The following is a 27,844-nucleotide window of genomic DNA, read 5'->3' on the forward strand; positions in this document are numbered from 1 at the left end:
CCTGACACGTCCTCTGTCGCCAAGGGGTTAAAAACCTATATAAAATACACCTCAGACAAAATAATCTGCCTTCCGGATCATAAAGCACATCTTTACTTTCAAAAGAAAATTGTTAATTTGGCCTTATGGATCTTACCTGCCTTCAAAACCAATGTTTCTAAATAATTTTCAGAAAATAAAAACAAGATCCAGTTTAAAGATAGCTACATAAAAATAAATATTACAAAAATAAATTTTGTGATTTTAAAATATTCAAGAAATGACACCTTTAGAAATCCAGTTTTGTGTTTATTTAGTTTTGTGTGAAAATACAAACATTTCCAGCAATAGCTACCATACATTGTTATTGAGACAAGCTGTGCACAATAGCAGTTTCTGTGCTTACTGTGCCAAACCAATGAATTCCATGAAAACACTTCACATGTGTATATAGTGACAAATATTGCAAAACTGTACAGTGTTTTTTTTTTTTTTTTAATATAAAAGATGAAGACAAATCTACATATAGTGGTTTAATTAGTCAACATGACCATATATAAAAAGCAGAATAAGGTATTTCCCTAACATTTACAAAGTATAAAATAATTTTGCATCCACATCCCAAGCAACATACAGAGAACTCTTACGGTTATGCCCATTCAATCAGGAATGTGATTTGATATATAATACCTGGTCATAAAAGTATAGCAAGAGCGTTAACTAAACAGAAAAAAGGCCCATTAGTGTAAATTCAACTATTTTGGTAAGTAATATATAAATCACAAACTTTTAGTCACAAAAAAACATTTAAGGGTGAATATTATTGAGAGATAACACTTTCCTTCAACTCAACCCAAACTAAGGCATAAAGGGACAAGATGCCCAAATGTTTTATCTGCAAAAAGCTAAAAAGTAAATATCCCATAAACATCTATATGTTAAAAAAATTTATATATATATATATATATATATATATATTTTTTTTTTTTACCTTAAATTTCCTCAGTAGCCAGCCACATCTTGTTGAAAAGAGACTTTAAGTATCCAATCAGGATGCTTGTCCCATGACTTTCAAGGGAGTGTGCAAGTTTGTAAAATCCCGTTATGTCACAGTAAAGTGTGAACTCATCACTGATGAAGCGGATTGGCTCATGTTTTCCCCCCACCATTCAGATTACATTAACAGTAATTCTGAATAACAGATCACTTATTCTCGTAAGGTGAAGAAATTTTGAGGTAAAATATCTTTCTTTTTTACATAGAGATGTTCATCTGATAATTTCTAGTCAGATTTTTACAGTCATGCTGCATCATGTGCAACTGATTTAGCATATGATTATCATAACCCTTTAACCCCTTCATGCTGGGGCCAAGTGTTTAAAGATTGAAGTTTCAATGTAAACACTTGCTTTAAAAATAAAATCACGCGATCGTCTATGCGATCACGTGATTTCAAGGGTGGGATCAGATCATGAAGGACTGCCAACGATGCTAGGCATGCCCCCTAGTCTGAATTCCCATTCTAAAAGCGCAGGAGGCTGAAGGATGCCAGATGGGACGGCATGGAACGTGCTAACCAAACGGCATTAAAGCCCTGTGCTTTTAGGACGGCATGGAACGTCCTACCAACGTTACGGGTTAACATAAGCTAACAACCTTAAAAATGTCTAAGTCCAAGACTTCTCTGGACATAAGGAGCCAACGAGTTTTCACACATTTTCTGCATTTTCTTTTTAATCTTTGGTCTGTTCATCCCCCAACATCACTCCATCACTCCTCACACAACATTAGTTCTGAACAAAGTATTGTATATCCATCAGAAGCGACTACTTGGATATACCTCTTACGTATCTCTTTTATAAAAGTAATTTTTATTATCATGAAGTCTGAGCAATTTATATGAAAGTCTTATTATGGGGTCATATGTTGTACTCTGCATAAGACTGCAGTACTGGAATGATGCAATAAGTTTGTGTCCTTAAAAGATACAGCATGTACAATATTCTTAAAGTGACAGTGTAGTGAATTAAAACTCACATGAAAAAAAAAATCAACTTGAAAAAAAAAAGTAAAATAGCTCAAGTTAACTCGAACACGTAAACCAAGTACTAAACAGTTAAAGGCAACTGTTTTCTACATCAAGTAATGTTTAAAAAATGCACATCAATTTAAAGTGAGTGGCAGTTCTAAAAATCTAAGTATTTCAGTCTAACTGTGCTTCATTAAAACCACAATGATTATATGATTCTTGTTCTGCAGTGTGCCTGCCATGCAACTGTATACGCTTATGTTAATTCTACACTAACTCTTCATTGGTGCAGCTAATTTTATTTTTTTCCCTTCTATTATAGAGTAAACCACACAGGCTTTATTCCTCTCTATTGGATCCAACACCACCTTTAACAAAGCAGTTGATAAGCGTTGAGCCAGATAATACTGGCACAAAATGATGTTGTCTGACCTGTAGGGGTGTCTCGTAGTACTCGTGCTTTAAATAATCTCACTGTCTTTGCGGTTTTATTTCCCTTTAAGAGCACTTGCCTAAGGCTAACTATTTTTGCACTTTTTCCAATTGTATTTTACATTTTTCAATGCAATCACAGGCATTTATACCCAACAGGAGCAAAACTACAGATTTCAGAAAGCTCACATTGCCATAGGAATAGTTTCAAAGTACAAAGAATTTCAGCCCTCAAGTGGCAAGTACAATTTCAAGTAATAATGTTCAAGGTATCTGAAAAATGTTCCAGTACATACTGAAATGGTATGGACTTGTGCACAGCATGAATATGTTTGTCTAGGAACACAGCTGCTGCTTTTCTGTTGTTAATTCACCTGCTTTGAATGTTCCATTTCAATCTGAATTTGACTTGCCGATTTCCTTTCTACCCCCCCCCTCCCTTTTGCCACTTTAGAAATAATGCTACGAGAAGTGCTCATTTGTAAAATGGCACTAGAGAAACTATATGGCAAAATAAATATAAAAAAAATACTGTCCTGCTGTGACAATGAGTTCTGGATTACAGAAGGAAACAGGAGCAATTAAATGTGCAAAACATTGTAATACATCCAAGAGACAATAGGCTAGTATAGAAATGTTCTTATATTGTCTATGACAAATATCAAATCATTATAAACAGTCTAAAGAAACAAATTACATAAGCATTAGAAGGCCATTTGCAGCATTATAGGTATAATCTACTCACTTCTATGTAAAATGTAATAAGATTACAAAAAAGGTACTATACTGTGCGGAAAACAACAAAGGCTTTTTAGAGTTATGCTTGATCAAAATCATATTTGTTGGCACGACACAGTCGAAGACACATCACACCACTGTAAGGTGGCACTTAGTGTTTATTACCGAATCACGCACTATTACGCTATGCAGAAGGGATTTAGCGTTAGTCACTAAGAAAATAAATTACATGCAAGATGACAACAATAAAAATATTACAATTCCTTTTCTTTGGTACAGTGCTGTCTTTAGCACTGAGTAATGCCAATAACGGTTTCACAGCGCACTTTTATATCATTGAGGGCATGAGTTTTTCAAAGAAAAAGCGATTGACAGCATGCTCCAATAATAATCCTACAATTTCCAGTTTTTTAATGAATTGGTCCTTAGGAAAACTCATTTGGTCCAAGTATATATGGGTTAAAATGTCAGGCATTCAGATGCTTTGCTTGATACAAACACAGAGGTCAACAACAGATTAACACCTTATACACAGCTCCAGTTTTACAATAAAAGTATCATTACATTATTTTGTACGGTGATGGGTCTTTAAAAAAGGGACATGGAAATTTCTAAATGTGTCTAAAGCGAATAGCTTTGCAAACTGTGAATGTATTTATATTTTTATGTAGAAAAGCCCATAAATCCTTAGTTGCTCAACTAACTGTATAATTTCAGAGAAAACTATAAAGTTAAAGTCTTTTTTATTTCTATGGGGATTGTGTTCCAGTGACCTGAAGGGAGGGTATAATTAGTGGCAGGACCAGCACTATTAGTAACAAGAAAACCCTTAACGACCAGCGACGTACATGATACCTAGCAGTCATTAGGGGGTTGATAAAGACATTTCCTCAGTGGTTGTAAGACTTCAGTTTCTGCTCGCTCTTTTTTTCAAAAACGGGATAATTAATATCTTGCAAACAAAGGTTACGGCATATGTATGTTTTTATACATATGAACCTGAGAATACAAGCAGGTCTTTCAGTCAATGGAAAGATTCAAACAATAATGATATATTTTAAGGTACTTTTTAGAGTAAAATAAAAATAATATTTTTTTAACTAATCCTCTTTACTTTTTGTTTAGCTCCTTCAAAAGTTAAAAAACTATTCAAAAAGTTACACACGCATTCTGCTCAATATAAGGTAAGAGCCACTGACTGAAGCATACTTAGGTATGCCTACTCCTGATTGACTCACCAGCTGTACACCTTCACCTGGGGGGGGGGCACAGTAGCACAACTTGCAATATGTATTTAACTATTATGCAGTGGTTACACAAATAGTAAAGGAAAAACAAAATAGGGCATTGTAATTTTACACTAGAATGCCCCTCTAATAAAAACCCAATTCAGAGCACAGTAATCAATGTATTGAAATTAATTAGAAAAAGCTTCCATTAGATATACGCCCGTTAAATCAAGTTTACATTCAGGGGCTGGTTAATGCGAAGTCAGAAAATGTAACCTGCTATGTACAGTTAATCTACTACACAAAGAATGTTATGATGGCATTGTGGTCCAAGAAAAACGTAAGGTATGCTTACATGATGAATTCATTTATTCCATGATGGTAAGCGCACACAAGATCACCACGTGGTATTACACTCCCATATCCCATGGATTCTCACCATTTTATGAAAGAAAACAGACAATGTAAAAATGTATAATGTTGTCTAAGTGTGCCCTGATCACCATTACATCTGTTTAATTGGGCATTATTATATCACAAAGAAAGGAATATAGAATGTACTTAAAGTGGCATTGCAATTTCAATTTACACAACAAAGGCTACAGATAATTTTCTTGAACTGCTCACAACTGAAAACCATATAGCTTTTACATTAACTTGTGGAAACTATTTCCAGAGTACACTGCAAATGTCAGCGACTTTGATGGTCAGCAAATATTATTTAAAGTATCTGCTCAAGCTTGTCTTTGGGACATTAACCTACTGTTATAAATCCTAGAGTTGCATTTAGTGCAGAGAATTAGTTCATACAGGTAATAAATCTTTGTATGAACACAGAGAGCAAGTGATATTCAGGATTTCAGGATGACATCTAGCCAAAAAATCCACAAATGTGAATAGTAGGCATGTGCATTTGGAGGTATCAGATGCCTTTGAATCCAGAAGGTGGCGGCTGATTGCGGTGTTTAGCCCTTTTCAGAGACAGATTTCTTCTAGTAAAAGTGCAACACTAAGATCTGTGCAAATTCAGATCTTAGTGTCTTGCACTTTAACAAAAAGAAACCTGGCTCCAAAAAGAACCGAACAAAGTGAGCAGCCAACCTTCTTCTGCCTTTGGAGTCATCTAGAACCTCTGAATGCACATGCGTACATATTAGACCACTATTAAAATGCACTATTTAAATAAAGTCATCTTTTCACAATTGTAACATATATAATAACTACGTTGTTTATAACACATCCAAATATTTAAAATTTGCAGAATGTACCTTTTCTTTATGCCAAAAGCTGAACAAGTAAGATCATTATGTTTGAATGATTTGCCTAAAAAAATGTGTGTTGGGTGAATATCATGGGTAGGACTTCTGCTTTACTCCATTGACCACAAGAAGCTATATTGGTGTGTATCTGGCTCATGGTAGTTAACCCCTATGGATTTTCCTTCAGTTAGGAAAACAGGAGATTCAGATGTTGATGTCAAAAGTTGGGTCTTCAAGGTCTCATTGACCTGGAGTGTCTTACAGCCTCCTCCAAGGACTTCCTAGTTACTAGAAGCCTAACAACTTCTTCATTTTTCTTGGTAAGGCGTTTTCTTGCCTGATCATGAGTAACCATGGTCATATCCCATCCATTTACCTGTATAAGTCCAAAATCAAAATGTTTAGTACATAATGGGTTACAAATATTCAGAAAACATCAATAGCGGATATTTACAAACCATTAATACAAGTGAGATATGTATACAAAACATAAGCATGACAATCTACAGGTATATTATAAAAGACAAGAAATCAATTAGTGGTTACTTCGAAAACACAAAAAATCCTTCTGTAAGAAACAGTTAAAATAAAAAAAAAAAAAACAAAAAAAAAAACTTTATTTCCATACCTAGGTAGGTAACGTGCATGTATCTGGAGAACTGCATGGCAGTAAACACTGCTGCCATCTAGTGCTCTTGCTAAAAAGTATTCTTACTTTCAATTTAAGATACCAATATAAAATACATTGATAATAGAAGTAAATAATATATATTTTTTTTTAAATTGTATGCTCTATCTGAATCATGAAAGAAAAGAAAACAAATGTGTGTTTTAAGTCCCTCTAAAATGACATGCCCTATCTCATATATCTAGATCTCATATGAAGTAAATCACGTGTACATATCCACAGCAGCAGCAGCAATGCATTACTGGGAGCTAGCTGGTGATTGATAGGTACATACATTTGCCATTGGCTCACCTGATGTGCCCAGCTAGCTCCCAGTAGTGCACTGCTGCTCTGGGGCTGACTTACTATTTGCAGGGGTTAAACACAGTGTTATATACAAGCAATATGCACTTTTATGTCCCTTTAACATTAACCACTTGCTCCTATGCTGCAAATCATTGTTAAGGAGTGTGTGATGCTTTAGCAACCAGCTATTTACCTGCATTATTTTGTCTCCCATCTGTAGCCCAGCCACCTCAGCCGGTCCTCCCTCTGATACCCGTGTGACATAGATACCCTAAATAGAAGTTGCAGTAGTGAATTATATAAAAAAGGAGAGTAAAAAACAATGTTTACAGGAAGTTTTACACCATTTATGTATCTTGTAAATAGAAGACATCTATTCTATACCAGCAAGATGGCATAAAGGATACAAAAACAACCCCAGGTGAAAGAGAGGAACATAAACAAGAGGGGAATAAACCTCTAGTGAAAACAATTTCTACAACTCGTTACCCGATGTATTTTATTTACCAACGCTCCTCAAATCTTAGTGAATCATTTTCAGAGGATAAAAAGGAAGTGAAAAGATTTTTCTCAATGGAGAATTTACTTGTTCATCTCATATGTTCCAAGACAGAAAAAATAAATAAAATGCTCTCAGCTCCCATCTAATCCATGTTTAAAATGATCAACAAACCCCACCATCCAAAAAATAAATAAATAAAAATATCCCACCTTATCGGTTTTGTCCTCAGAATACGGATTCTGTGACGGATCCTGGTCAATACCTCCTCCTATACTAAAGCCGAGAATCAAGTTCTCCCCTTGGCGCAGTTTATGGATTTCAACTCGTTGCTGCAAAACATTCAGAGATTGTTCAGAATTTATAAAACCAATAAAACTATCATAGATGTAACCCCTATAAAGCTAGTAACACACTGATCTAACCCTTCCTTTAACAAACAACAATTAAAAGGCACAAACAAGACATTATATATATATATATATATATATATATATATATATATATATATATATATATATATATATATATATATATATATATATATATATTTACATACAGTATCTCACAAAAGTACACCCCTCACATTTTTGTAGATATTTTATTATATATTTTTATGTGACAACACTGAAGAAATGACACTTTGCTACAATGTAAAGTAGTGAGTGTACAGCCTGTATAACAGTGTAAATGTGCCATCCCCTCAAAATAACTCAACACACAGCTATTAACCGTTGACAAAAAAAAAAAAGTGAGTACACCCCTAAATGGAAATGTCCAAAATGGGCCCAAAGTGTCAATATTTTGTGTGGCCACCATTATTTTCCAGCACTGCCTTAACCCTCTTGGGCATGGAGTTCACAAGAGCTTCACAGGTTGCCACTGGAGTCCTCTTCTACTCCTCCATGACGACATGGTGGATGTTTAGAGACCTTGCACTCCCCTACCTTCCGTTTGAGGATGCCCCACATATGCTCAATAGGGTTTAGGTCTGGAGACATGCTAGGCCAGTCCATCACCTTTACACTCCGCTTATTTAGCGAAGCAGTGGTCATCTTGGAGGTGTGTTTGGGGTCGTTATGTTGCAATACTGCCCTGCGGCCCAGTCTCCGAAAGGAGGGGGATCATGCTCTGCTTCAGTATGTCACAGTACATGTTGGCATTCATGGTTCCCTCAGTGAATTTTAGCTCCCCAGTGCCGGCAGCACTCATGCAGGCCCAGACCATGACACTCCCATCACCATGCTTGACTGTAGGCAAGACACACTTGTACTCCTCACCTGGTTGCCGTCACACACGTTTGACACCATCTGAACCAAATAAGATTATCTTGGTCTCATTGGACCACAGGACATGGTTCCAGTAATCCATGTCCTAAGTCTGCTTGTCTTCAGCAAACTGTTTGCGGGCTTTCTTGTGCATCATCTTCAGAAGAGGCTTCCTTCTTGGACGACAGCCATGCAGACCAATTTGATGCAGTGTGCGGCGTATGGTATGAGCACTGACAGGCTGACCCTTAACCTCTGCAGCAATGCTGGTAACACTCATACGTCTATTTCCCAAAGAGAACCTCTGGATATGACGCTGAGCATGTGAACTCAACCTCTTTGGTCGACCATGGCGAAGCCTGTTCTAAGTGGAACCTGTCCTGTGAAACCGTTATATGATCTTGCCCACCGTGCCGCAGCTCAGTTTCAGGGTCTTGGCAATCCTCTTATAGCCTAAGCCATCTATGTAGAGCAACAAATCTTTTTTTCAGATCCTGAGAGTTCTTTGCCATGAGGTGCCATGTTGAACTTCCAGTGACCAGTATGAGAGAGTGTGAGAGCGATAACACCAAATTTAACAACGAGTCACAGGACATCGGGGAGTGAAAATGGGTAATTGGGCCCAATTTGGACATTTCCACTTAGGGATGTACTCACTTTTGTTGTCAACGGTTTAGACATTAATGGCTCTGTGTTGAGTTATTTTGAGGGAACAGCAAATTTACACTGTTATACAGGCTGCACGCTCACTACTTTGCTACTATGTAAAGTGCCATTTCTTCAGTTTTGTCACATGAAAAAATATAATAAAATATTTACAAAAATGTGGAGTGTACTCACTTTTGTATGCATGTATGTATGTATATACACACACAATATATATATATATATATATATATATATATATATATATATATATATATATATATATATATATATATATATATATATACACACACACAGCCAGCCATATTATTTATGCAACATTCCCATTTTGAATGACAACATCTGAACATTCAAATGTAATTATAAAAAGTCAACATTCAAATGTAATTATAAAAGTCAACAATGTTCACCATTATTAATGCACTCTCTCTATATATACTGTATGTCTATATCTCAGGACTAAATAAAATGTTGTGGCCGAGTGCCTATAGCATCCTTTTGGTCAGAAGACAAATTGATAACAGGTGCATACACTATCTATTTTCCATAGTATTTCCAGTATGCCATTCAATTAATCTCAGTGTAATGGCAGCCTCATATAGTCTCAGTGCCCACCACCCATCCTCCTACAGCAACACATCTGTGTGTACTTATGGAGACAGTAACACTGCAGGTTAGAGTCACATACTCTCTGGACTGAGGCAGAAAGATCATAGTGCATGGCAGCTGCTTGAGCCCTCTACAGAGCTTAGAAAAACTTAAGAGTTGAATCAATGGCACTACAGGTTGAAATCCTCGGATATTATAATAAACCTTACTTATTAGCCCTGATATTTATAGTGTTCTCATAAGGGGAATATGTGCTGTATTTACTTGTGTACTATTTAGAATTATCAGTGTAAAGCAATAGAAGTGTATATACATCTTAGTACTGCTGAAACATAAACCAACAGGTTCTGACCAGGATTGTAAATGCCCATCTGGATGTAGTAGATGCTACTAATAATAAAACAATCTGTTCAAAATATGAAATGAAATAGAAAGAGAGAAAGAAAGAGTAAGAGAGTGTGAGTGAGAGCGAGAGAGTCTATGGCTATTTACCACCCAGGAGCAGCTTCTTTTAGACCAGTGTGCTTTTTCACAGAAGAGGAAAACTTTCCTGTAGTATACCAGTCTGATCCCGCCATGTAAGGTCAGTCCAGCCCCGAAATACCAGGCAATTCCCCTCTGAACAAGGAACATGACAACCTCAGACAATCGTTTCGGCCTCGTCAGTGAGGTTGCAGCCACATTACTCTAAGTACACTGGGCAAGGAGTCCACATCTGGTTTCCTCATCACCCATAGGTGTATTCAAATTAATTTAACCCTTGGGAAATCTCCCTATGGTTGATGGGGGAAACCAGACGTTGACTCCTTGCCCAGTGTGCTTAGAGGAATATGGCTGCACCTCACTGACGAGGCCAATAGAAGGCCGAAACGATTGTCTGGGGTTGAATTGCCTGCTATTTTGGGGCTGGACTGACATCTCTCTCTCTTTCTCTAACCCTCTGTGTGTGATTGTGTGTCTCTCTCTCTAACCCTCTGTGTGTGATTGTGTCTCTCTCTTTCTCTAACCCTCTGTGTGTGATTGTGTCTCACTCTCTCTTTATCTAACCCTCTGTGTGTGATTGTGTCTCTCTTTCTCTAACCCTCTGTGTGTGATTGTCTCTCTCTCTCTCTCTCTAACCCTCTGTGTGTGATTGTGTCTCTCTCTCTCTCTCTAACCCTCTGTGTGTGATTGTGTCTCTCTCTCTTTCTCTCTCTCTAACCCTCTGTGTGTGATTGTCTCTCTCTCTCTCTCTCTCTCTAACCCTCTGTGTGTGATTGTGTGTCTCTCTCTCTAACCCTCTGTGTATGATTGTGTCTCTCTCTTTCTCTCTCTAACCCTCTGTGTATGATTGTGTCTCTCTTTCTCTAACCCTCTGTGTGTGATTGTCTCTCTCTCTCTCTCTAACCCTCTGTGTGTGATTGTGTCTCTCTCTCTTTCTCTCTCTCTAACCCTCTGTGTGTGATTGTGTGTCTCTCTTTCTCTCTCTAACCCTCTGTGTATGATTGTGTCTCTCTCTTTCTCTCTCTAACCCTCTGTGTATGATTGTGTCTCTCTCTAACCCTCTGTGTATGATTGTGTCTCTCTCTTTCTCTCTCTAACCCTCTGTGTATGATTGTGTCTCTCTTTCTCTCTCTAACCCTCTGTGTGTGATTGTGTCTCTCTTTCTCTCTCTAACCCTCTGTGTGTGATTGTGTCTCTCTCTCTCTCTAACCCTCTGTGTGTGATTGTGTGTCTCTCTCTCTAACCCTCTGTGTGTGATTGTGTCTCTCTCTTTCTCTCTCTAACCCTCTCTGTGTATGATTGTGTCTCTCTCTTACCCTCTGTGTATGATTGTGACTCTCTCTTTCTCTCTCTAACCCTCTGTGTATGATTGTGTCTCTCTCTTTCTCTCTCTAACCCTCTGTGTATGATTGTGTCTCTCTCTAACCCTCTGTGTATGATTGTGTCTCTCTCTCTTTCTCTCTCTAACCCTCTGTGTATGATTGTGTCTCTCTCTTTCTCTCTCTAACCCTCTGTGTATGATTGTGTCTCTCTCTTTCTCTCTCTAACCCTCTGTGTATGATTGTGTCTCTCTCTTTCTCTCTCTAACCCTCTGTGTATGATTGTGTCTCTCTCTTTCTCTCTCTAACCCTCTGTGTATGATTGTGTCTCTCTCTTTCTCTCTCTAACCCTCTGTGTATGATTGTGTCTCTCTCTTTCTCTCTCTAACCCTCTGTGTATGATTGTGTCTCTCTCTTTCTCTCTCTAACCCTCTGTGTATGATTGTGTCTCTCTCTTTCTCTCTCTAACCCTCTGTGTATGATTGTGTCTCTCTCTTTCTCTCTCTAACCCTCTGTGTATGATTGTGTCTCTCTCTTTCTCTCTCTAACCCTCTGTGTATGATTGTGTCTCTCTCTTTCTCTCTCTAACCCTCTGTGTATGATTGTGTCTCTCTCTTTCTCTCTCTAACCCTCTGTGTATGATTGTGTCTCTCTCTTTCTCTCTCTAACCCTCTGTGTATGATTGTGTCTCTCTCTTTCTCTCTCTAACCCTCTGTGTATGATTGTGTCTCTCTCTTTCTCTCTCTAACCCTCTGTGTATGATTGTGTCTCTCTCTTTCTCTCTCTAACCCTTTGTGTATGATTGTGTCTCTCTTTCTCTCTCTAACCCTCTGTGTATGATTGTGTCTATCTCTGTTTCTCTCTCTCTAACCCTGTGTGCGATTGTGTCTCTCTCTTTCTCTCTAATCTTCTGTGTGTGATTGTGTGTCTCTCTCTCTCTCTGTGTGATTGTGTCTCTCTCTCTCTAACCCTGTGTGTGTGTGTGATTGTGTGTCTCTCTCTTTCTCTCTCAAACCCTCTGTGTATGATTGTGTCTCTTTCTCTGTTTCTCTCTAACCCTGTGTGCGATTGTGTCTCTCTTTCTCTCTAACCTTCTGTGTGTGATTGTGTGTCTCTCTCTTTCTCTCTCTCTAACCCTCTGTGTGTGATTGTGTGTCTCTCTTTCTCTCTAACCCTCTGTGTCTCTCTCCCCCCGTCTCTCTCTTCCTCTCCCCCCGAGTGCTTTTCTGTGTTTCTCTCTACCTTTTATTTAATTAATGAATTGGTAGTGCCATCTGATGGTGTGGCTTTATTTAAAGGGGTGGGGTCAAGCGCCCCACCATCTTTAAATTTCACCAGCCGCCAGTGGATCAAGACATTTTTATATTTACTGAATAATTAAAGATTCTATAAGCATAATTTGCAGCATTAAAGTAAAAAGTATGTTTTAAACATATTTTAATGGGCATGGATTTCTAGATCTCATAATCAGAGCAAGCATTTTGTTATCTGGCAAGAGTTTCTGTTACAATCCTTTAGACTAAAATCAGATGTTTACTAAGTTGACCAGTTTTCAAAGACACTATTTAAAAGGACATGAAACCCATATGTTTTCTTTCATGATTTAGAAAGAACATGCAATTTTAAATAACTTTCCAATTTACATCTAATATTTAATTTTCTTCATTCTTTTGATATACTTTGTTGAAAAGCATATCTAAATATGCTCAGTAGCTGCACATAGATACCTCATGCGATTGGCTCACCCATGTGCATTGCTATTTCTTCAACAAGGGATATCTAAAGAATGAAGGCGTATCCTAGTCACTGCCTCACCAGCCTCTGACGTCACTGCATCAAACATATACATATTTTACCGTTAACCCGTTTTGTCCCACACTTTATAATTTGCACTAATGCCACTGATGTCAGACCAAGGGACTCACTGTGCATATGTGAGGGGAAGACAACAGTACCAGCAGTGTATACTGGTGTATGACCTCACCATGTATTGCTCCTAAATCTCTTACCTAGGGCAAGGAACGGGTTCATCTTTTTTAGGATAACACCAGCAAAATAATATAAAATCATTTACTGTTTAGAACAATGCACAGTATGTTTTTTTTTAGGATATTTTATATTTTCAGGTTAATAATCTTAAAAAAAAAAAAAAAAAGGATTTATTTCCTTTTAATATTGACAAAGAAGCCAGTGGGTATGGATCCTATAACATGGTAGATATAATTCCTAACTTTTTTAAATACCCTACTCATGTCTGTATGTGAATTCCTTCCTTGGCTTCTGCAACATGTAAGGCTGTCTCCTAAGTGTAAAGTTGCTGTATGTCTGTTGTGTGTGCACGCGCATGTTTATCTGTATGCTTTGCAGAATGTGTGTTGCTGGGTATTTGAGATTGTACATATGTGTATACACTGTGTAGTGTTTATCTGTATGCTCTGCAGTGTGTGTGTGTGTGTGTGTTAGGATTTAGGGACAGACGTCAGGCATCCACTCTCACTTAGTGATTGCTTATAGTATTTTAAAATACATTTATGACCGAATTTAAGCCATTTTTCATCCCTGCTCCTGCTCAATACATAATACTTTTGCCCAGGGGGATGGTCTTATTTGGAAATGTTGGGAGGCATGGCGCAGTGTAGTGGCAGGAGCAGCGGCAGCAACAAACCTTGGAGTGGCAGTGGTCTGGCGGTCTCCATGTGGTCCAAGTTTGGAGCAAGAAACTTATTGTGAGCATATATGTATTTATAAGACTCTGTACTGTTTAATGCATTTTATTGAGAAATGTATGTTAAACAGTTATTTTTTTTAAAAATGCGATTAAAATCGCAATCACGATATTCATTTTTTCCCATATCGCCCAGCCCTAATATATACAGTGGGGTACACAAAAAATCCTAATAAGGACATTGGTTTAGTTCATGTACATATGGCCGCCAAACTCCCCCCACTGTTATGTCTTTACATCTTGTTATATTAAATTGTCCAATCAGAATCTGTTCACTAGTTAAACTTTGAAGTTTGAAGAAGCCTTCACGCCGATATATATACAGTGGGGCCAGAAAGTATTTAGTCAGCCACCAATTGTGCAAGTTCTCCCACTTAAGAAAATAAGAGAGAGGTAATTTTCATCATAGGTATACCTCAACTATGAGAGACAAAATGTGGAAACAAATCCAGACAATCACATTGTCTGATTTGGAAAGAATTTATTTGCAAATTATGGTGGAAAATAAGTAAGTATTTGGTCAATATCAAAAGTTCATCTCAATACTTTGTTATATATCCTTTGTTGGCAATGACAGAGGTCAAACTTTTTCTGTAAGTCTTCACAAGGTTGTCACACACTGTTGATGGTATGTTGGCCCATTCCTGCATGCAGATCTCCTCTAGAGCAGTGATGTTTTGGGGCTGTTGCTGGGCAACACAGACTTTCAACTCCCTCCAAAGGTTTTCTATGGGGTTGATATCTGGAGACTGGCTAGGCCACTCCAGGACCTTGACATGCTTCTTACGAAGCCACTCCTTCGTTGCCCGGGCATTCTGTTTTGGATCATTGTCATGCTGAAAGACCCAGCCACATTTCATCTTCAATGCCCTTGCTGATGGGAGGTTTGAACTCAAAATCTCACGATACATGGCCCCATTCATTCTTTCATGTACACGGATCAGTCGTCCTGTTCCCTTTGCAAAGAAACAGCCCCAAAGCATGATGTTGCCACCCCCATGCTTCACAGTAGGTATGGTGTTCTTTGGTTGCAACTCAGCATTCTCTCTCCTCCAAACACGACGAGTTGTGTTTCTACAAAACAGTTCTACTTTGGTTTCATCTGACCCTATGACATTCTCCCAATCCGCTTCTGGATCATCCAAATGCTCTCTAGCATACTTCAGACGGGCCCGGACATGTATGTCTTCCATTTTGACATTTTTGCTCCCACAGTTGATTTCTTCACACCAAGCTGCTTGCCTATTGCAGATTCAGTCGTCCCAGACTGGTGCAGGTCTACAATTTTGTTTCTGGTGTCCTTTGACAGCTCTTTGGTCTTCACCATAGTGGAGTTTGGAGTGCGACTGTTTGAGGTTGTGGACAGGTGTCTTATATACTGATAACAAGATCAAACAGGTGCTATTAATACAGGTAATGAGTGGAGGACAGAGGAGCCTCTTAAAGAAGAAGATACAGGTCTGTGAGAGCCAGAAATCTTGCTTGTTTGTAGGTGACCGAATACTTATTTTCCACCAAAATATGCATATAAATTCTTTACAAATCAGACAATGTGATTGTCTGGATTTGTTTCCACATTTTGTCTCTCATAGTTGAGGTATACCTATGATGAAAATTACCTCTCTCATTTTCTTAAGTGGGAGAACTTGCACAATTGGTGGCTGACTAAATACTTTCTGGCCTCACTGTATATATATCGGCATGAAGGCTTCTTCAAACTTCAAAGTTTAACTAGTAAACAGATTCTGATTGGACAATTTAATATAACAAGATGTAAAGACATAACAGTGGGGGGAGTTTGGCGGCCATATGTACATGAACTAAACCAATGTCCTTATTAGGATTTTTTGTGTACCCGTCGAGCGACAGGACATGCAATGCAGTGCAGGTGGATCTTCTTTGGTTAATCTAAGGTATGGGTTTATGTTTAAATCGGGTGTAGACTGTCCCTTTAATCAAAGCTCTGAGAACACACTAACCCGACGCATTAAAGTAAATTGCCCTCAAGCGATCAAGTTAATTTTCAACTTGTAATATGAGCGGAAAACCCGACACAAGCAAAACCCCACGATAAACCCCTTTTCGTTTGAGCGTAACTGTTAGTGCTCCACTCGTCATCTGGCCCAATATGTTCAATCACTTATTAAACACATAGTTTTCACAATTCCACTCCAGTGCCGCACAGGGCCAGCGATTCCACCAGGAATGCCATACACACACATTATATATATATATATATATATATATATATATATATATATATATATATATATATATATATATATACACACACATATATATATATATATATATATATATATATATATATATATATATATATATATATATATATATATATATATATATATATATATATATATATATATATATAGTAAAGTAGAAAAAAGTTGAAAGCAGCGGTCTTAAAAGCAAATAGTCTTTATTGAAATATAGGATAAAAACACTCCATGAAATGGCACAAATGCATGCACAACATTAGTCCGCTAACATGTTTCGGCCAGGGGCCGTAATCATAGCTAATGGACTTAGCACCTGTATACCTTAAAAAGCACCAGGATAACCCTGATTGGGTAAAAACAAAATCTCACATTGTGATGCTAATTTAACTCTTTGAGTACTTTTACAAAGAAATGTTATATTTCAATTCAGAGTTTTCTTATTACAAAGAGCCTGTCACTAGAAAACCTACCAATAACAAGAATGAATATACACAAAAACATATATGACAGCAGAATTATCTAATGAAAACTAATCAAAAGGATTTAAATAATAAATCTAACTGTGGACTAAACCGCTGAAAATGCACACCATAGAGAGCAACTACCAACCAACTAAATTGTGTAACATTAGAAATATAATACAATATGTAGCGATACACATGTAGAGTTGCTAAAGAAAATACATAACATTATATAATCATAAGCTCTAAACAGTTACACTGTTTTTGTTTCAGTGGTGGCAAAAAGCATTACAAAACCAACAAAGATTTAATATAATCAAAAATGAATAGTAAAAGTTTCCTAATCTGTCATGTTATTGTAATCAGAGACATGCTATTGGATGGGGAATAAAAATAATACTATTAATCTAAACTAAACTAGAAAAGAGGGAACATAATATTTAGAACACTTGTTCAAATGGCTGGATGATGTATTATGTATTACCTAAGCACTGCATTATTTCTCATCACAAAAATAAAAATAAAATAAATTTATATATTTCATTTTATTTTATTTAATTTCATTTTATTTTAATTTAGGAATGTAAACAAGATTCGTATGTCACCAAATAACCCCTGTATTGCCGTCTGAGTGATATTCTCCTTGTGGAGTATTCAACGGTAGGGCTAGTGAATACCTAGCCCCCAAGGGGAAATGTAGGAAAGAAAAGTTCTATATATTAAGAGAACAATTCAGTGGAGGCATAAAAAATGTCAATATTGCAGAAATGCACGGTAGTGGATACAATAAATTCCATTACATAATATTATATTTACACCACAATATAATAAACCATTATATTGTTGCTTTATTGTTATAATAACAATAATAGGGGATAGAAACTGGTGCCGCAGAAAAGGGAACGTAACCCATGGCAAAAAATCTCTCTCATTGCCAATAATTAATTAGATCATACTCGGAGTTCAGGCCAGTGGGTACACGGGTCTGGAGTCTGAAGATCCAAAACATTTCCCTCTTCTGCAGCAACCTATCCCTATCCCCTCCCCTTGGTGGACAGGTAACTCTTTCAATAGCCTGCCATTTCAGTGTATTAACACTGCTACGATGGTATTTAGCAAAATGCTGCACCAAAGGTGTGGATGCCGTACCTGCCTGTATAGTTGACAGATGATTACGTATGCGTACCTTAACCTCTGTTGTAGTAAGTCCCACGTACTGTAAATGACATTGGGTACAACTGAGGACATAGACCACATATGTGGAGGTACACTTTAGACATGTTTGTATGGGGAACCTTTCACCTGTCACCTCTGATTTAACATTATCCGCAGGGAGGACAAACTCACACACCCTGCATTTGTTGTGACATTTAAAAATGCCCCTATGTGTAAGCCAGGAGCTCTGTCGTGTATCGGTTTTGGGTAAGACTGATGGTGACAACATGTTACCTAAAGTGCTTGTTTTCCTATAGGAACACCGCAATCCCTTGGAGACACAGTTCTCCAATTTGTCGTCTGCAGCAAGAAAAGAGAAGTGTTTTTTCACTATTCTGCAAATGTCCTGATATTCCTGACTGTAATTAATTAATTAATTACATATAAATCAAATGTTCTGAAAGCTATTAGAGGAGAGATAGAGCTCTTACAGACAGAAATGAACTCAAGACAGCTGGAGACTAGCTTCGCCAAATTTGATGGTATTCTTAAAATAACAGTTGCACAGGTGAAAAAAGCAGTCCTTGAAACTAAACAAACTAAATTTATAAGGGATCAGACAGACTATAATAGCAACACTGTATATACATGGAAAAAGGCAGACAATAGATCAAGAAGACAATCTAGAGGTAGATCCAGAAATAGACGGAATGGTAGTAGGAATAGAAACACTAATAATGATCAAGGGGCTGTACACAATACAGAAGCCAAGAGAGTGACATATTCTGACACTGACTTTGAGTCAGGGGATGATAATGGGGCTTCGAGTGGTGATGAACCACCAAGAAGCATACTTAAAAATACCAAACAAAATTCATCACAACAGGCAGTCTGCGAGGCTTCTGGCTCTGGTCACCATCAGATACAAGCAGTGACACCTAAGACTAAACTTGCTGAACCTAAAGGTTCCTCTACAAAGTATGTTGATAACAGTACAACAGTACCACAAACAGTTATATCTGATGATGATCAACGCCAGATAGAGCAGGTTTTTCGTCTTCCTCCACAGCGCACAGGGATAGGACAAACAGGTCAGGACCACTACCAATTGAGAGGTCAAAGAGGCAGGAAGAAATACAAATAACTAATGTAAATAATGTGATAAATTTATCAGGATTCACTTTAACAGACCCACAAATCTCTCTACTTAGTCATGGCTTGAATTTTGCTCCTACTAATCATTTCAATGTATTCAACACTATTCTTGATGTGAATAAACTTATACGTAATATGACTCTTCAGAGGCATTTTTTCACAGAATCCCAACAGTCCACACAAGGGGATAGCCTTAATTCCCAGCCAATGCAACTTACACATACCCCTAAGCTAAGTAGGTTTAATTTTGGTGAAACATGTGATTTAATCAATTTGGAGAGTTTATCACACGACTCTTTATCACTAACCAATAAACAAAGTATTAATGCTGTTAGTGGTTTTCAAAACAAATCGGAATTTTACCCCATTCACAATAGGGGTTCCACCCTAGAAACTTTCTTTAAGCGAGTGGAACGAGACTTGATTAAACTCAAAGATTCAGTTGCCTACCAGACCCCCAATTTGTCTAGGTCTGAGAGAGTGGCTCTTAAGGAGCTCCAAGAGAACAAAAACATTGTTATACGCTCAGCCGATAAGGGGGGCTCTGTCGTGGTTTTGAACAAGACTGACTATGTAAATGAGGCACTACGCCAGCTTAACAATGTAGAGGATTATATCCCCCTTGATAGGGATCCTACCACTACATTTAAGAAGGATCTATTGGACATTTTGGACGATGGGCTGGAGGAAGGGCACTACGATCAAAAAACCTTTGAATTTCTAGTGGTGGATCATCCAGTTGTGCCCATTTTCCATCATTTGCCCAAAGTCCATAAGTCCCTGACAGAAGTCAGGGGTCGTCCAATAGTGAGTGGTATTAATTCTCTGTTGGAACATGTGTCACAATGGGTTGATAGTATTCTACAACCACTTGTTAAGAATCTTCATAGTTACATCCAGGATACGAAGGATGTAATAATGATTCTGGACAAACTTAAGTGGAACAGTGCTTGCTATAAATGGGCAACTATTGATGTAGTAGCATTGTACTCCTCGATCCCTCATGAGGAGGGCCTTACAGCGGTTGGTTTTTTTCTGGAACATTATTCTGATTTTTCAGAGGACTTTCGGTGCTTCATACTCAGAGTATTAAAGTTTTTGCTAACTCACAACTATTTTTCTTTTGAGGACAAGTTCTATCTCCAGAGACGTGGGACAGCTATGGGGGCCAAGTTTGCCCCCTCCTATGCCAACCTCTTTATGGGTTGGTGGGAGCTGTCCCACGTCTTTGGAGATGGAAATTCCTACAGACATCTAATTTGTTTTTATGTTCGCTTTATTGATGATCTCCTTCTTGTATGGAAGGGGAGCACAATGCAGTTCACATCTTTTGCGGCATATTTGAATTCCAATAATATTGGAATTAAGTTTACCTATGAACTGAGTGAAAATGAAATAAACTTTTTAGACATCACTATCAAGGGTATGGATGATGGAAGGGTGATTACTGAGATTTTTAGGAAACCCATAGCAGGAAATACACTCCTCCATGCGAGTAGTTGTCACCCAAGACACGTACCCTATGCGGTAGCTAAGGGACAGTTCACTAGGGTCAAGCGCAACTGCACACTACCTGATAAATATACAGAACAATCAAAAGATTTGACAAACAGATTAAAGAGTAGAGGGTATAGTTCCCATGTCATCAAAAAAGCAAGAAATCAGGTTGATGCGCTTGATAGGAAGCAAACTTTGGACACAAAAAGTAATGCTCTCAGTCTATCTGAGGAACATCACAAAGGAGTAACCTTTGTTACAGAATACAGTCAGGAATATCAGGACATTTGCAGAATAGTGAAAAAACACTTCTCTTTTCTTGCTGCAGACGACAAATTGGAGAACTGTGTCTCCAAGGGATTGCGGTGTTCCTATAGGAAAACAAGCACTTTAGGTAACATGTTGTCACCATCAGTCTTACCCAAAACCGATACACGACAGAGCTCCTGGCTTACACATAGGGGCATTTTTAAATGTCACAACAAATGCAGGGTGTGTGAGTTTGTCCTCCCTGCGGATAATGTTAAATCAGAGGTGACAGGTGAAAGGTTCCCCATACAAACATGTCTAAAGTGTACCTCCACATATGTGGTCTATGTCCTCAGTTGTACCCAATGTCATTTACAGTACGTGGGACTTACTACAACAGAGGTTAAGGTACGCATACGTAATCATCTGTCAACTATACAGGCAGGTACGGCATCCACACCTTTGGTGCAGCATTTTGCTAAATACCATCGTAGCAGTGTTAATACACTGAAATGGCAGGCTATTGAAAGAGTTACCTGTCCACCAAGGGGAGGGGATAGGGATAGGTTGCTGCAGAAGAGGGAAATGTTTTGGATCTTCAGACTCCAGACCCGTGTACCCACTGGCCTGAACTCCGAGTATGATCTAATTAATTATTGGCAATGAGAGAGATTTTTTGCCATGGGTTACGTTCCCTTTTCTGCGGCACCAGTTTCTATCCCCTATTATTGTTATTATAACAATAAAGCAACAATATAATGGTTTATTATATTGTGGTGTAAATATATTATGTAATGGAATTTATTGTATCCACTACCGTGCATTTCTGCAATATTGACATTTTTTATGCCTCCACTGAATTGTTCTCTTAATATATAGAACTTTTCTTTCCTACATTTCCCCTTGGGGGCTAGGTATTCACTAGCCCTACCGTTGAATACTCCACAAGGAGAATATCACTCAGACGGCAATACAGGGGTTATTTGGTGACATACGAATCTTGTTTACATTCCTAAATTAAAATAAAATGAAATTAAATAAAATAAAATGAAATATATAAATTTATTTTATTTTTATTTTTGTGATGAGAAATAATGCAGTGCTTAGGTAATACATAATACATCATCCAGCCATTTGAACAAGTGTTCTAAATATTATGTTCCCTCTTTTCTAGTTTAGTTTAGATTAATAGTATTATTTTTATTCCCCATCCAATAGCATGTCTCTGATTACAATAACATGACAGATTAGGAAACTTTTACTATTCATTTTTGATTATATTAAATCTTTGTTGGTTTTGTAATGCTTTTTGCCACCACTGAAACAAAAACAGTGTAACTGTTTAGAGCTTATGATTATATAATGTTATGTATTTTCTTTAGCAACTCTACATGTGTATCGCTACATATTGTATTATATTTCTAATGTTACACAATTTAGTTGGTTGGTAGTTGCTCTCTATGGTGTGCATTTTCAGCGGTTTAGTCCACAGTTAGATTTATTATTTAAATCCTTTTGATTAGTTTTCATTAGATAATTCTGCTGTCATATATGTTTTTGTGTATATTCATTCTTGTTATTGGTAGGTTTTCTAGTGACAGGCTCTTTGTAATAAGAAAACTCTGAATTGAAATATAACATTTCTTTGTAAAAGTACTCAAAGAGTTAAATTAGCATCACAATGTGAGATTTTGTTTTTACCCAATCAGGGTTATCCTGGTGCTTTTTAAGGTATACAGGTGCTAAGTCCATTAGCTATGATTACGGCCCCTGGCCGAAACATGTTAGCGGACTAATGTTGTGCATGCATTTGTGCCATTTCATGGAGTGTTTTTATCCTATATTTCAATAAAGACTATTTGCTTTTAAGACCGCTGCTTGCAACTTTTTTCTACTTTACTACTATTACTCCGGGCAGCAGCAGCAGGTCTGGGACTTTAAGCTCCGAAGCCGGTTCATGGGAACTCTGTTTTCGATAGCCAATTAGGATCAGCGTATGGATTCGAAACGCTGAAGCACGCACGACACGCCCCCTCCTGCATAGTAGGACGCCTCTTTGAAGTTTTGCCGAGGAGACCATCGAGTGCACACATGTGAATTCCGGAGGTAAACTAGAGACTGAGCTATTTTGGGGTCAGCGGTCCAGAGGAGCGGTGAGTAAAGGCGCTTATGCCGTCTGGGATAACTGGTCCTGGTCTTCACTCTTTATGTTCGAGATTTGAAGGTACCGCATACTCTGTTTCTGACCGCTTTCTTGTACCCCCTAAGCCTCCGGTTTTCTGAAGCACACTGTCTCTGATATGTCTACTGATATCTACATAGGCGTTTATAGGGGGTCAGCCGGGCTGTTTTAAGTGGTTCAAAGCAATTTATATACACATATATTCTCTAAAGGTTTATTGCTTTGATACAGAGAACGTATATATATTTACCGGACTTTGTTTTTGTCTGCAAGACAACTAATTTGGAAAGGGCAGTAACAGTGACTTTTACCTTTGGTATATATATATATATATATATATATATATATATATATATATATATATATATATATATATATATATATATATATATATATATATATATATATATATATATATATATATATATATATATATATATATATATGGGATTGTGACCCATTAAATCTTTCCTAGAATTTGCCATTTTTATATCACAACTCATTTTCACCCTACCCCACCACTGTAAAGACCAAAAGGGCCAGCTATCGGAAAACTCCTTGTTAACCATCAATTTTAGAAATTCAGAAATATAATTTATACAAAACTTAACAATCCCTTCATCTTATTTTTACATTTCAGAACAATATAGAAAATGTCCTTGTAGATTTTCTTTCAAAACAGTTACAGTCAAATAAAGCTAACCAGTGAATCATTTGTCTCCACTCCCCAGGGATAATTTACACCACATTATACAGTTCATATGCAGGATGTGTCACAGCCTGGGATGACTCACTAATTTAACATTTAAGGAGTTGGCTTGGGCTAACAGCAATGTTAAGTGCCCTTATCTTTCAACCTTTAAATAGCTGAACCATACATACCTCTCATATCACTATTTTCCATTTGAATGTAGCTTTCTGCAATCTTGCAAATGTAAATGCATAATTGCAAAGAACACAATTTTGTTTATTCCCTGGCTGGACCTGCAGCGCAGAGAGATTGAGTATTTAAGATGTAGATAAAGGATGTTCCAGGTATGGGGATACTGCTCTCCATATCTAAGAATTAGACTTTACCTTAAGGGGCCATGATACCCAAATGTTGAAACACTTTAAATTGATGCAGCATAGCTCTAAAAAGCGGACTAGAAAATATCACCTGAACATCTCTATGCAAAAAAGAAAGATATTTTACATAAAAAATTCCTTAATAGCTACATCCGATTGTAAAGGACTTCTAAGCAGCAAATCAGTATGTCTGTCCGGGGACAGCTAAGGGATTGAGCCTTGTGCACTCATGTTATTTCCATATTCAGTTTAAGGAAGTTTACTATGAAATCTCATGAGAGTTAAATCAAATCTCATGAGATCACAGTAAAAGAGTTCATCACCTCAGCACTGCTGATGCTGATTGGCTTGAGTTAATTTCTTCATTATTTTTTTTACCTGCAGCCGAGTATAACTTTTTACACAGAACTTACTCTGTTGAGCTGGGGAGATTGTGAGGTAAAATATCTTCCTTTTTTACCTAGAGATGCTCAGGTGATATTTTCCTGTCAGATTTTTACAGTTATACTGCATCAGTTTCAAGTGATTTAGCATATGAGTATTATGTCCCTTTAATTATGGCTTCTACAGAGACAAATAATTTGTCTTGCATTGTAGAGATTCACTGAAATAGTCTGGGGTGGAAAAATACTTGCAATAGTAAGCATGGATCGACCACTGCAAACCCTGAAGCATGCTCACTGTAGAAGTCTGTTCCATGTACTGTGTAAGCCCCACTATCTTATCCACTTGCTAAGTAACCCCTGTACTTTTTACCTGACAAATCATTTAAACGTGTTCCCTTTCCTAAATGAAGCTCTGACATCTTATCAAACCCCAGATTTAGCTACTTCACTTTTTAAAAGGAAAGAACTCTCCAAAAATGATATCACGCATACGACAGAACACTTCAATAAGAATAAGCAGGCTCATGTGCAAAGGTAAAAGCAGTACGTTTATTCATTAGTGTAGAAACAACAGACACAAAACACTGATTGGCTAAAATGCAAGTTTGTCAAATGAGCTGAGATAAGGGGCAGTCTGCAGAGGATTAGATACAAGGTAATCAGAGGTAAAACATGTATTAATATAACCGTGTTTGTTATGCAAAACTAGGGAATGGGTAATAAAGGGATTAGCTATCTTTTTAAACAATAACAATTATTGCTAGTGCTGAAATGCCATGGTCTATGTGTTTTTTGGGGATTTAAAGTACTGCTTGCGAGATGCATAGAACTAAGGGTCCAGAGCCAAACAACCAGCGACCCAATCAGCAGTTAAGATCCCAGCTATGCGATTGCTGCTGCTGACTCATTGGGTCACCAGCCATTTCAGCTTGGGATCAACAGTTCTCTGAGGTTCCCAAGCATAACTTCAACTGTTTGTTTAACCACCTTGCGGGTGTTAAACACATATAGTAGCAGGGTAGCTAGTTCGAAAATGTAATACTCCAACAAATTAGAGCATGCAATTATTCCACTATAATGGCCTTTTAATATTTAAAAAAATAAAATATATCAATAACATAACTTTCTATAGCAAACCCAACACTCGAAATCAGCCTGACAATAAACAATATTAAACTCCCAGAATTATAGGCTTCAGATTATGTCGGATTCTGTGCTCTGATTAACGGTAAAATTTAAACTACTATGTTACCGAATGTTTTCTTGGTATCCTTTGTTGGAAAGCATACCTAGATAGGCTCAAAAGCAGCGGTGCATTACAGAAAGCTAGCTGGTGATTGGTAGCTTCACATATATGCCAATTGTCACTGGCTCACCAGATGTGTTTAGCTAGTTATTGCATTGCTGGTCTGGAACTTACTTTAATTACAGTGGTTAAACTCATAGTTGTTACTATTATACTACTACTAAAAGAGAGAAAAAAGAATAAAGACAAAGCCTGAGACTATAGTGAAATGTGATTATTGACCTGGTGATTGGTAGCTACACTTATCCATAGGCATGCGCACAGTGCAGGCCTGGGAACACCCTAATCACCCCCGTGCACACAAGGCCAGAGGATCGCTGTAGCATTTCAAAGAGCCTGTAGGGAGGTCAACGTTCTCCCCTAACCAGCCCCATGTCAGACAATTAGCACCCCTTCCATTTGAGAAGTGCCCATGCCAGGTCCTTGTGGAATACAAGCTTGCGTTTTGCCAGACTTCCCCGCAGGACATTCTGACCCTTTGCAGCCAATTAAGGAGGGAAGCAGGGGATATTACATGATACGCTGCATGCTGGTATTAGCACTAAGGTTAGAGTGTGGAGGAGGCTTGGGGGAGATAAGGGGTATGGACATGGAAAGGGGGTGAAAAAAGGGGCATGAAAATGAGAAAGAAAAGGCATGGAAGAAAGACGTGGTCTGGGCATAAAAGGAGAGGGAGAGAGCACCAGAATTAGAACTAAGTTTAGAGTGCGGAAAGGGCTTGGGGGGGGGGGGATAATAAGAGAATGGGCAGAGAAAGGGTAAGGTTCTTGGAGGGGAGAGAATGAGGCATAGAAGGGGAGGGGGCAGTGGTATGGGCATTGGAGGGTGTGTGAAAGGGGTTATGAGCAAGGGATCAGGGAGACTAAAGGGTATGTGTAATACTTAACCTTTATTAAAGGGTAAAAAAATATAAAACCTGGGACACGTTTTTAAACATGTGCCAGGTTTTATATTGTTGTACCCTTTAATAAAGGTTACATTTTAAATTAGATTTTTTTTTCTGGTACCAGCCTCCTATTAGAGAAGAAACACTATAGCTTTTTTTTTACATGTTACACTGTTTCCAAAGGACTCGAGTGCTACAAGTGTATCTAGTCAGAGGGTATTTAGCCCTCTTTTCTCAGTGTTGTCTAGGATCAGTTTGGAAATTTGGTAAAACGGGAGGGAGAGAGAAGGGGGTTGTGACAAGAAGTTGAGGGGAAGTCTGGTCTCAGACAAAATGAAGAGTCTGGTGACATGAGTAAAGTTGAGTGGAAGTCTGGTGTCTTTAGATCGGGGAGAATAACACAACAGGTGAATTGAGTCTGGTGACAGAGTTTGAATAAGAGAATCTAGTGCTCAGGTGCAACATCTGAAGTTGATGACAGCATGGTTTAGTATGACAATAAGCAGGAGACAGTTTGATGGCACAGGTGAAGCAGAGGAACAAGTTGGTGATACAGTTGAGCCTCTGTCACAACTGACGTCAGAGCAGGGAACCTGGTGACAAAGTGAAATGGAAGTTTGATGACAGGAGAGATGCTAAAGGGAGCCTAGTGACCCTCAAGACGAAGCTGTTGAAAAGTTAAGCTGAGTAGAGAGTGCCACAAAGGGGGGCTATTAGCAACAGGCACAGAAGCGGAGTAAAGTGTTTATGGTACAACCGGGAAGCACATTCTCTTTAACCACCTGCATGTAACCTTCTATAACCCTGATCCTCTGTGATCCCACAGTTGAACTGTAGAACACTTACCACCACGGCGGTCACTGGCTGTCCTGGAATGTAAGACATGGCTTCAGCTACTCTGAGCTATGCGGCACCGCCCGCACAAGACAAAGCGAGTCCGGGCCTCAGCCACGCCCAGCCTCATGATTAATGTAACAACCCCCATAAACTGAAGACAGTTACTTCACCCATCGCTCACGCCCAATCTCATGAATAATACAGCAAGCGGCCA

The 27,844-nt window shown here is 38.0% G+C and overlaps 1 protein-coding gene across 1 annotated transcript; it reads right to left on the reverse strand.

Annotated features, from left to right (window-relative positions):
* Positions 1 to 267: 267 nt before the first annotated feature.
* TAX1BP3 (Tax1 binding protein 3) lies at positions 268 to 27,790 on the reverse strand. The gene is made up of 4 exons (XM_053706102.1): positions 27,640 to 27,790; positions 7,351 to 7,470; positions 6,833 to 6,910; positions 268 to 6,042 (listed from the first exon to the last, which is right to left on the reverse strand). The coding sequence occupies exons 1-4, from the start codon at positions 27,676 to 27,678 to the stop codon at positions 5,899 to 5,901; spliced, it is 381 nt and encodes a 126-aa protein (XP_053562077.1). The 5' UTR covers positions 27,679 to 27,790; the 3' UTR covers positions 268 to 5,898.
* Positions 27,791 to 27,844: the final 54 nt, after the last annotated feature.

This window comes from Bombina bombina, chromosome 3, assembly GCF_027579735.1.
Source record: "Bombina bombina isolate aBomBom1 chromosome 3, aBomBom1.pri, whole genome shotgun sequence".
Lineage (NCBI taxonomy): Eukaryota > Metazoa > Chordata > Amphibia > Anura > Bombinatoridae > Bombina > Bombina bombina.